This window comes from Ceratosolen solmsi, unplaced genomic scaffold (genome assembly GCF_000503995.2).
Source record: "Ceratosolen solmsi marchali unplaced genomic scaffold, CerSol_1.0 scaffold3, whole genome shotgun sequence".
Lineage (NCBI taxonomy): Eukaryota > Metazoa > Arthropoda > Insecta > Hymenoptera > Agaonidae > Ceratosolen > Ceratosolen solmsi.
In genome coordinates, this window is record NW_011948428.1 from 2224530 (window position 1) to 2237291 (window position 12762).

General features: G+C 34.4%; 1 protein-coding gene across 1 annotated transcript in view; it reads right to left on the reverse strand.

Annotated features, from left to right (window-relative positions):
* Positions 1–12762, reverse strand: part of cwo (transcription factor cwo) — an 86233-nt gene that overhangs the window by 2210 nt on the left and 71261 nt on the right. Inside the window, exons 4-5 of the mRNA XM_011501334.1 lie at positions 1283–1466; positions 254–499 (exon numbers count right to left, since the gene is read on the reverse strand). Coding sequence (XP_011499636.1) covers positions 254–499; positions 1283–1466 — 430 coding nt within the window. The remainder of the gene's footprint in view (positions 1–253; positions 500–1282; positions 1467–12762) is intronic.

Genomic DNA, 12762 nt, shown 5'->3' on the forward strand with positions numbered 1-12762 from the left:
CCTTACACCCCCCCCCCCCCCCCCGCCCCCGCCACAGTACAATGGAATGATTATCAGTCATGAATTTATCTAAAAAAAATTGAGTTTTTAGCGTTCGATCCTTTACGTCCCATTAAACCTTCGACACGCGCAATGCAATGTAAATAGACTAAATGCGCGAAAAGTATATGGTCTTCGTCTCCGTAAAAACGACGAGCCGATTAAGGAGGCGAAAAAAGAAGTAGGGGAAATATTTGTATAGGCGAGGACTTACTCGACGCCAGTATTTTGTCACAGTGCTGCTGCAGATGACCGATGAGCTGCACGCACAAGGCATCCCGAGCGAAATATCCCTCGACCTCCACGAGGAAGTGCATCGCCTCGCTGAGACACTCCTGGTAGCCAAGTCTGTAATGCTCGGCGGCGCTGGTACTCGTCGGTGACGGATGAGAGACACTGTCGACGCTGTCCTCCGCGTGCACCGTGTGTATCGATGAGACTGGCGTGTGATGCTTCGAGTCTGTGGGTTGAGGAAAAATAATTATAAACTTGCTTATTAGATTCGCAATGTTCGGTCATTCCAGCTTTGTGTTCTTAGATAGCACGGGGGAATTTGAATAACGCCGCTTTATATTTATCGCGCGTAATCGTAAGAAAAAAACGCATTTTAAAGGCAAAAAATTATTCCGATTTTTTTTTTGAATTACTCAATAATGTCAGCAATATGTTGAAAATGATAGAGCCAATTAATCTCGGTTTTATATATCTACGTATTTCACAAAATCCGTTATTCCTAATTGCATTCCTTAAATACATTGAAATTAAAAAACTTTCAGCCTTATAATAAGATTGTTAACATTTTTTCTTCGAGTCGGAATAATCTGATTCCGCGTAAAGACACTACTTTCATTGACAGTTTGGTAAAGAGAAAAATTATAAAGGACAATGATAATTAATATATTGCGCCTGTTTCGGTAAAACTATCGTGTATCGAGTTAAAATAAAATTGTAAGGCAACGATCGTTGATTGAACAATTGTCCGTAATGTGTGTAAAGTTAAAGGAAAATTTGTAATGAACAAACTGAAAAGTACGTTTTCAATTCACTTTTCAATGATTAACAAGCGAAAATTAATAATAATTTTCATGAAATTAAAGCAACTGCTATTAAAAGAATCTTATTAAATAATATATTTCGTAAACATCATTTAGTAAACGTAAATCCTTACTATTTATTGAAATAACTCAATTATACCGTTCGCATCAAAATTATAAGATTACGATTATGGATTATGATCATCTACCTTGTCTAAGACCTTGAAGATGTTTCATGTGACGAATGGCCATCTCAATTATTTCCGTTTTTTCAACTCTACCCCTTCCCTTTTTCAAATACTCAGCGGGTATTAATCTACTTAAATCTGCCAAGCAGTTGTTCATACGATCCCGTCTGCGTTTTTCTATGATTCTGTGCGACATCGGATCTTGCTGAAACATCAGAATGTAATAAAAATATTAATATAATACAGATTTATATGCAATACGACCGAGCCTTTACGCAAATACTTATTTGTTGTACTTATTTGTATATTACTAACAATTACGAACAGATTTAATGTTTGACAACAGCCTAATCGATTTAAAATCTAAATTAAAATTTAAAATCAATTTAAAACCTAATCGATTAATTATCATATACATACACATCACACTAAATCAATCATTTACTTTTTATAAAAATTTTAATCCATCTATACTACGATAATATACGATATATTTTAATAATTTATTAACTATAATTTTTGTAAATTACAGTACCAATCATACAAGGGAAAAAAAGAAAAAAAAAAAAAAAAAGGCACCTACAATATTAATTATGTTTTTAATGCCAACGCACCTCTGAAACGGGCCGTTCAGTATAACGAAACTCTTGCCATCTAACAGCCTGAAAAGGATATCACATAAACATTTTAGAGTGCGAATCCTTAAACATAAGAGGATTCATTAGAAATGCTGAAAAGGAAGCTAATTGAAAATCATCCTACTTATCTCTAAACAATCGCACTAATGTGCTCACTTTTTGACTAAATTTACCAATTCAAGTTGAAAAAGAGCGTTTAAACGCACAATGTGTAATAATAATAATAATAATAACAATAACAATAATAATAATAATAATAATAATAATAATAATAATAATAATAATAAATAACAAGTAATAATAAATAATAATAATACTAATAAAGATGATGATGATGATGATGATGATGATGATGATGATATTTAACAAAAGAAAATTTTTAAGTGCTTTAATGTAAATAAGTCATTTTTAAAATATATTTTTACATTGTCCATTAATGCAGAGGATAATACTCAAAAGCAAATATAAAATTGCCATTTCTCCTCAATTAGTAGGATACAAATAATTATTACTTTAATACGCCCATAATCACCATAGTCGTACAATCTATAATCACGAAATTACAAATTACATAACAATATTATAATATTCCATTCGCAATAGCCATTAAAAGACATTCGCATAATTTGACGGATAATTTAAATTTATTTCCACGTAAAGTACAGCACCACTTCCACCTAGGGTAGCGCACCAACATACTCACACGGGCAATCGAAACAACGGGTAATTATAATTAACTATTAAAATGTCAACCATTTAAAATATCTCCCTTTCGTAGGACGAATATTCATTCGCTTGCTTCCACAACATGATATTATCATTCTATCGTACGCGAATGGAAACGAACGGAGGAGAAATCACGTACCACCCACGATCTCGAACAATCCCTCATTCGAATTAATCCCACCGGCACAACTCGATCCGATCATCCGATCAAGCCACACCAATGACAAATACGGCGCAAAACGAATGAAACAAAACGAATAAAACATAACGGATAAAGCTAAACGAATAAAAGAAAACAATTAAGATGAAAATAAAAATGAAAAAACTACTTTAAAATTGCACGTTCGAGGGGGCGGCGGGGGATCGAGCGAAGAGCCCAACAGGCCCAGCTGTCTAAAGAGGCCGAGTTATGTGCCGATTAACCGAAATAAGAATCACCTCTTTGGCAAGGCAGCGCTTCTTCCTCGACGGTGGCGAGTGTAGGCCCTCGTCGCTCATCGGCTCGTAATACTGCATATTCAAAATGTTCTCCATGCTGTGCGTAACCATTGTACGTTGGGCACTACCGTACGTAGGATCGATCGATCACTAAGGCCCCGAGCACCGACTACGCGCGATTCCACAAGGTCGCATCACCTCTCGCCGAATCGACGCTTCGTCCGCGAGATCCGCGGGCACAATAGTCGGGCAGCCGACGCCGCGACGCCCGCGGAGCCTCCGCCTCGTCATCCTCGAAGGGGCCGCCCCACCACTGTCCGACCGAGTCGTGCGCGCGACGCCCCGACTTACGACCGAAGCGATATCACGTGTCCGATGGCCCGTAGCTCACTTGGAACGTTACCTCGCACGTGAGTCGCTCCACGCTGAGGAAGAGCACGGCGACTGGGCACGTTTTTCTCGCACGACGACCGCACGACGACCGCACGACGACCGCACGACGACCGACCGACCGACCGACCGACTCCCCCTACCCCTACCCCTACCACTACCACACCGCTAATACCGTTCCGCTCCACCCACCTGCCGTCGACGCCTTACCCGTAAACCGACTAGCTCCTAACGACGACGTCCCTTGTCAATTCGGGTGAGAGCCTCGTGGCGCTTTTTTACGACGAGTGCAAACCTCGGGAGTGCGTGTACACCACGCGTTGACTAAGCTCTCGCGTCGGATTATGTTTATCCAACTGCTACGACTCAACGTCGAGTGGAAGATTTTCTCGTCTTTCCTTCGTCGTTTCTATTGTTTAGCCGCGGCATTTGTTAACGGCTCTCGCTCTTTACGCTCTATTAACATGTTTAAGCTTCTAAAGGACTTGCCACTACGTGTGAATGTGTTCTTTTTCTTCTGTCTTTTATTTTATTCAGTCTTTCTTTTCTCTCTTTTGTTTTCATCTTTTTTTTTTTTTTTTTTTTTTTTTTTTTTTTTTTCAACCAACGAGTATGGCAATTTCGGATGTATTTGTGATAATGTTCCTTTATCCTGAGCCTATGAGTCTCGGCCCCATTACCATACTTATAGTAGTGTAATTAAGCATCTTAATTACCTAAACTCGTTATTTCCCTTGTGAAGATACTAATCTTAAATTTGTCGAGTCAGGATCATTTTTCAATACGACTTTCGAGGGCATTTCATTGGGGAAATACAAAAAAAAAAGAATAGATATAAACGAATGGAACATTAAGTTATTATACACGAAAGACGTTAAGAGATTATTTATATAAAAAGGCTGTATTACACGAATTTCAATTTTTATGAACTTCAATGGATCGACGTGTCACGAATAATGTTAAATAAATCTTGAGCTTTCGTTTAAATTAAAATCACCTATTTCTGTGTTAAAAAAAAACAAAACAAAACAAAAACAAACAAACAAACAAACAAACAAAATAAAAATAAAAACAAAAATTAAGCAACAATCACAACAACAAAAACAAAAAATAAAAATAGTCATCATTTGTTAGTATATGTGTCAATTATAGGAAATAATAGTTAAATGCTCGTAAACTTAAAAGCCAAATATGGTCGAAAAATAAAAAATCGAATAAATATTAACCTTGATATAATAAAAGCAGACATCTTTGGAATCAAAAACAACGTTTTAATAGAATTCAACCGATTACCAAATATAGTGATCGCTACGTGACACTTTGCACATCAGCGCTCTATTCTCATCGAGCTCAAACATCTCTGTCTTTTTTTTTTCTCTTTTTTTTTTTGTCGTTTTTTTTTCCTCTTTTTTTTTCGTAAGCCTATACACGAATAATATACAAAATTTCAAGACAGCTAACGATTATTGACTAATTGTCATTTATCATGGGACACGATTTTATATGTAAATATTCTTTACAAATTTTTTTCTGAATCTCGATCAAACTACCTAAAGGTCATGCTTTAAAATTCAAATTTTTTTTTATTAGTAATTACAATAATAATAAAACCTTTGACAAACGTAGCTAATTTTACTTAATTCCCAATACCGAACGCATACAAATTATAATTATACAGATATAATAGTGTGAATAGTGATATAACGTGAAATATGTTTACGTATCGAATTCGTAACTTGCAGCAATTGCTCATTTATGCAACTGTATTGGTTTTACTGGCTTTAATTGTGTCAGATAAGAGGTCGTTTTGTCGTTTGAACAAAAAAAAAAAATCAAAATATTAATTAGACATTAGCTCGTACAAAGTTCGAGTAATTTAATGCTGACTTTTACATCTATTTTTTATGAGGGAATAATATACTTTATAAAATTGCCATTGGCTCGCTCAACCATTGGCTCTTAAAGATCGCTAACTTCAAAAGTCTCAAAAACTAAGTATATATTTAGAGATAATCGCGGCACACATTGCCGGCTAGACAATTATTACAAGCATGCAATAGGCAAACACAACCGTATGTACTTCGTTTTCATGTTTTAAAATGAGTTGGAGAAACGGATGCAGCAGACGAGTTCGTGGGGCCAAGACATAGGTCAATCGATGAGTCCGGAATTTTTCTGGAGCTCATTGATAAGAGCCGCGCTGACTCGCGCAAGAGGATAACGAACTGAAGTAAGTACAAGCGTGCGAGCCCTAATTAATAAAATAATGAGGCTGATAAGCAATCGACTCGACGTATACGTATGAAATGAAAAAAAGAAAAGAGGAAAAAAAAAAAACAAAACATTTGAAAAAAAAAAAAGAAAAGAAAAGAAAACTAGCGTTGGTCAGCGCATCGTGTGGGCGATTTAAAAAATTTCACTCTCAGCGTTAATCGTTAAACTAAAATATCTTACAAATTATTCTGGAAATTTGATTTATTGCATTTTATGAATTTATATTAAAATCATCCGTCTCCTGTATTTCAAATGTTTATCGTAAAATTGGCTTATTTCATCTTTATCCCACCATGTAATGCACAATTCATTACTTATATACATAGTTCGAATGAAAATATCTACAGCTAAAAATAATATTTATTTCTAACTATTGTCTTTTCCATAACTGATTTCCATAACTATATAAATATAATAGAGTTTTAGGAAAAAGTTTTCGAATATAAGGAACATTTTAATTTCCAATTGCTCATCCAAGTTGCTGACAAATAACAAAAGACATAATCATTATAAAATGATATAATATATGAATGACATATATTATATGAAATTTGTTTAATTATTAATCGGCAATTTGCGTTATAAATTATTATGAATTTCGATATTAAACTTCATTTTGTAGTCATAAAAGTATGTTATTATATCAAAAATTAGAATAGAAAATTTATTATGTATTTAATAAGAAGCAATTTAATTATCGACATCTTCTTCGTACGTTTCTGTGCGTGCGTGCGAGCGTGCGTCCGTGCGTCCGTGCGTCCGTGCGTGCGTGCGTGCGTGCGTGCGTCCGTGCGTCCGTGCGTGCGTGCGTGCGTGCGTACTCGCCTGTAAATGTGTAAGCGCTTGTGCGCGTACGTAAATTTGCATAGTCCTATCGAATATATGTATACCTACAAACACATGCAGACGCGCAGAGCCAATGAAAATGTATATAATGTTATTATGATACACGCGCGCGCGCGCGCGCGCACACACACACACACACACACACACACACACTCGTGGAAATGGAGAAAACGCAAATATAACAATTGTAATAACGCGTGAGTTTTCAATGGAACATTTTTGAATTAAAGCTATTATCAGATTTTTATTTTAAAACATACGATGATTTTTTTTATTTATATTTTTTATATCATTATCGATATTTCCTCTTAAAATTCACATAATTAATACAATATATTTTGCACATTGATAACGTTGAAGCGAGAAGTATTAATCTATTGAAAGAAATTGAAAATTATAACAAATGATTATATATGTGGTTCGAGAATATTTCACAATTTCATATCTCTATAATACAACAAATAGATTATGCTTATTGAAAAACAAATAACATTCTAAATTATAAATATTTTGAAAATCCTTGATATTTAATAATACATCGATAGTGAAAACGAAGTCATAATTCTCAAATTGAAAAACAAATATTTTCATTTGAGCTCCTTTTAAAAACCAATCACCAAAGTGTCAATTGAAAATACATATTTTATGAATAATTTATTCGAAAAGTGTTCCGTCATCTTTTCCATTTTCTTAATGTAACTAATTTATTTCATACTTAGATAATATGCATACTTTTTCCTGTTATGAAATATACTTTGTTATAAAAGCTTAGCTTTCAAATATTAAAAATAATGTTTTATATATATATATATATAAAGTGCGAAAATTATTTTACATAATATATGTATCTATTGGTCTTGAGGAGTCGTTTCAATTAGCGTGGACAGATGTCCTGTAAGTGCTGTTATTATCACATTAGCGGCAGAACTTTCTAAAAAGAAAAAAGAAGAAAACAAAAATGGAAAATTCTCGCGACGTGTAAATGTATTCATTAATGCAGAATGGTAAAAGATATTGTAAATTCATAATGCTTTTCAATCATACACGATAATACCATTCTCGAAATAGTAAAAATTCTGATAAAGCGTAATGTACAAATGCAGAACCTTAACTCCTACCAAATTAACTTTCCAATAATTTTTCCATCTTATTTTTATCTAAAGTCAAGAAGAAGTCATCGTTAAATAATTGTTTGGAATATGGATTACGCTGTGACGTCAAGCACGAGAAATAATAAAAATGAAAACATCACCGCTCATAATATGCCCGATCGGGCGAAATACATTCGTGTCAATTTTCGATAAACTCAGAAAATACGAAACTCAAATATAAACCTCCTCCCCCATCCCTCCGAACCCCCTCTGGCTCGCTCGCTCGCCCAACCATCCAGAAAAACACATGTGATCGGGCGCACAGAGAGAGAGAGAGAGAGAGAGAGAGAGAGAGAAATTGAATGAAGCCGGGACAGAAAGTGCGCGAATTTCCTTGACATTAGCTACTAAGCATCATCGCGGCACCCCGCACTCGGTTGTTTACAAACTCTTAAATCACAACATCGGCCGCGATGATTTCACAAGCGCCGGGCTCCTACGATGCGAACCCCTGGCCCGTGATAAGCCGCGTTTGCATTATGGCCGCGGAAAACACGAGAGCGGCTCCCCCACGATAAACTTTGACTGTGCGTTGCACGCGCTGCGGCGCAAAAGATCACGCGCGTATCCGGCCGATGACGATAACGAATCGCCCTCGTTATTACGTTCGCCGTCTTTGTCGCTCCGCTCGTTCGTCGAGCGGTCATCGGGGAGGACTTTTTTTTTTTTTTTTACTCCTGCGTGAAACTTGCGCCGGATGGTTAATGGGACTGGGTAGGCCGAGGAGCACCGCTCGAAACGTCCGTGCTTATTCCATGGCTTCGTTAAGGCTAAATAAATGCTCCTGGCCATACATATATCTCTGTTATTCCCATGCAGATTGTTGAAGATGTCGCGTTAAAGAAGTTGCGAGATGCACGAAGAAGAATTAGCCGTATGAATGTGCGTGCCGGGTACGTGAGAGGGGAAAAATTATAAAGATAGAAAGTCCACGTTGATTCCATTCGTTGATGCATTTTGGCAATATTAATGATCGGAGATGCGAGGAGCTTTTCTTAACGAGGGGAATTATGTCACTCCTTTGGATGTTTGCTGCAACGATACTGGCAGTGTTTCTCAAAATATTAATACCTCGCATATTATATTTCGGTGATTCGAAAACGTGAAAGTTTTCCGCAATCCTGAATGGAGATAAAAGAAAAGGAAGGAAAATTTTTCGCTAAGAATTCAGGTTCGTCAATAAGCCAATGAATATAACGCCGATTATCGCAATTTGCATTTCGGATAATTTAATTTCGATTAAAGTAAAACACATTCCGCGATCGCCCTTCCGATTACCGCAGATTGCCAAGGTAGCGTCCGCGACACGACAAAAAGCACATCCAGGAAAGTACGAAGTTATTGATTGTCAGGGCATCAATTGTCTTGTCTCTTTTCTTCGAATAATCGTTAAAATTAAAGACTTAAAATTATAAGTTCTTTTCTCAAGCGCGTAAGTTGAAATAGTTATCGTGCCGCATTGCCCCGCCACCCCATCGAATGTTCCAGGCATAATAATGATTTCTTTTATTCGCGATGCCTCTCGTGATCTCTCGTCCGTCGGATTTTTCAACGTCTGCAGAAGGCACGTGATTACTCTACGCGATCGATCTCACATTTGCGCATCTTAATGCTGCCATTATCGTTTATTTCTGTAACGAGCGTGTATTTCTGTTTGTTAGTTTCGCTTGTTTTTTTTGTTTTTTTTGTTTTGTTTTATTCTTCTTCTTTAATAACGTTCTTGACAGTATGTAAATTAGACGATAATGATTAAAGATGTTGGTTATATCTGGTTTTGTTTTCCTCGAATGTGCATTTGCGTTAATTTTTCGTGTACTAATATTTGACGTATCAACAAATGCCTGGTAATATCTTATATCATTTTTATTTGTTGAATAAAAAAAAAAAATACATACGATACGTATATATATATATATATATATTTCAATGTCAAAACTTATTATATGAAAGTCTTAATCACTTGAATTCTACCAGAATTTCTATTGATTATTCATACAAAGATGTATACTCGAAGATAAGAGACTCGCTCAATTGTCTTGCATAATTTGTGAAAATTTTTTTTTTACATATTGAAGTATAAAGAAAGTAACGCAAATATATAAAGAAATCGGATTGGATTTTATATTTGCAACAGTGTCCGATTGAAGTCCATTGAAAATATCTTATCTCACCATAAAATAATCAAATGTATATTTATGAATGTCGATGCCACACATTTTGGTCACCTGCTATATCTCATGACATTATATACCACAGCCTATTCCCACAAATAATCGAAAACTTTATAAAGCCATATGCGTGCGCGCGCGCGCGCGCGCCCGTGTGTACGTAAATATAATGTGATGAGTAGTGCACTCATTAATTATAATGTATCTCGACAAGCTATTGATTATACAAAAAATATCGAATTATTTGTGTCGATATATTTTTGAACTTCTCATTATATTGAATTAATCATATTGAATGAGTGTAATTAAACTTTTACATTTATTGATTAATTTGCGTGGCCAAGAGTGTATATTTGAGATAATGAAATCAGGCGCAAACGATAAATGTAATTGCTATTGTACGAAAAAATTTGAAGGTGTGCATGTGTGTTCATGAAAAAAAAAAAATCTCATATTGAATAGATGTGCACAATACTCAAATATCATATTTATCTTCTCGAGTAAGAAATAAATGTAAACGATTATGTAAACGCAAGAAGTTTTGTTTGTGTAAAAATATCTAATAGTAGCTATGAGCTAATCTATTAGAATAATCAATTTGAATTTCAATTAATTTCAAGTTTAACTAAACAAAGAAAGTTATCGTTGCATAAAAACATGGAAAATGAAGCAGCAATAGCTGATACATTAAATTTAACGAGTAATATCGCAGAAAGAAAAATAAAATGTAGTGTGAGATTATTTGCGTTAAAAAATCTATTACGTATAGTCATAACGTAATTAAAACGAACTTAATTAATTAGTCTTAAGAATCACTAAATTCCATTATTCTCAATGAAAATATTAGAATCTTTATAACAAATTATTGATTTATTAGTTAATCCATATAATTACTGCAAATTAATTTAAAATAAATAAAAGATTCGTTATGAATTATATAAATAATGCTCGTGAGACAAAGGTGAAATTAAAAAATAAAAGAATAATCAGATGCAGAATAATATTCTTTGTAAAGCTTCTACTAAATAAACTATCGAGTAAGCGAAAACCAACAAAAATTCACAAATACAAATATAGATAACGAAATATTATGTTGAAAAATAAATTTGGCTTTGCTAATGGACAATTTATGAATAAATGCTTGAGCTACAGTAAAATATATTGAACTAAGATATGAAAAATTTATATAAATAACTAAACATTTATATAATAAAATATATACATCGCTTGTTACAAACAACATCAACTACAACGACTAGTTAGCATTGTTAAAAAACAATGTTAAAAGCATAAATGTCAGCTTTCAAACAATTAAATGTAAATAGTATAATGAGCTGATAATAAAACGAGCACAATTAATTATGTAATGTAATAAAAAGTGCTTATTGTCATAATGTGGAAGGAAATCTAATGTTACGTAAATTGGGAAGACAAAGAAAGAAGAAATTAGAAGAGAGCGATATAGCAGTGAAAATATAAGGACTTAGGGAACAAAACATATGAAAAATGCTGTAGTAAGAAACCTTCTCTTTACGTAAAAATCATAACTAATGAAAAAATTCTTTTCAATTCGGTAAATCATGCTGACATTATCAAAATCTTGATTATTACAATAATAATGATTTCGGATTAAAGTTGTCAGGATTTCTATTAGAAGAGATTGTGCTAAAAAATCTCAAACAAACAATTCCCCATAATAGAAATTAGAGTATGTATTAGCAGCTTTTCCATGTTAAAAATTATCCACTTAATTGACATTGTAGTATTTAAAATTTATAAATAATTTATAGAAAACTAGAAATTTCACCTGGATATGGCAAATTATAATCTAATAATTATTCCAAAATTTTGCACCCAATGATCATTATATGATTATACACGCAGTAATACATAGATAAAATGATAATAATTTCGATGATAATGTTCTCCTTTATACTTTTATATACCAATTTCTATGATTACGTGAGATATCATCGCTAAATGGAAAGTTTAATGATCAAATATAGAATTGAGACAATTAATATCGTAGCACGGATCATGATAATGTCATGCGAAGAATAATTTATGTATTGTTTTAAAATAGACGAATTTTTATTTTATTTTATTCATCTTGTAAATTTCCAATATGTAATTTTCACGGCTTCATACATTGTTATAAGCATTGAAATTGTTAAATAAATATATATTCATTAGGTTATAATTTACCAAATATCATCGATCTATTGTGCTATACTGTATCACTCGTAGATAAAGAATTATTTATTATTAAACGAAGCTTTATATAGAAAAATGTATGTTAAAAAATGTCGACGAGTGTAGAGGAAAATTCTAATTACTTGGAGCTCTACTAATTTATAGCCGGGGGGAGGGGTGGGGAGGGGCGTGGTGGAGGAGGAGGAGGAGGAGGAGGAGGAGGAGGAGGAGGGGGGCAGCGATTATCGTTATAAATAAAACGAAATTTCACATTCGTACTCTGAAATCCGTGCAAATCTCCATATTAAATAGCCTTTTAAATTCTATTAATGAGATCTACTGAAATGAGACTTGATGATTTGTATATAAACATTATCGCGCGTGTAATAATCTCACTCGATCGGAGCGCCCAGCTCCTTAATGACAAATAAGTATTGCATTTCAATTGATTTTATAATTTGTCAATTTAATCGTAGAGCGCGCATGTAGCGTAGTGGGAAACATGTGACCCTACAAGCGCACACGTGCGAGTGCCATCGTGCCATAAAACAGTCGTGAACCTGCCAATCCATAAATAGACTAAAGCTTTATTGGGAGAGGGTGGTCGAGAAGGAGGTCGGGTGTAATGATCAAAAACTCGCCGATGACAAAAAGAGAAGGACTGCGTGCTCGAAATG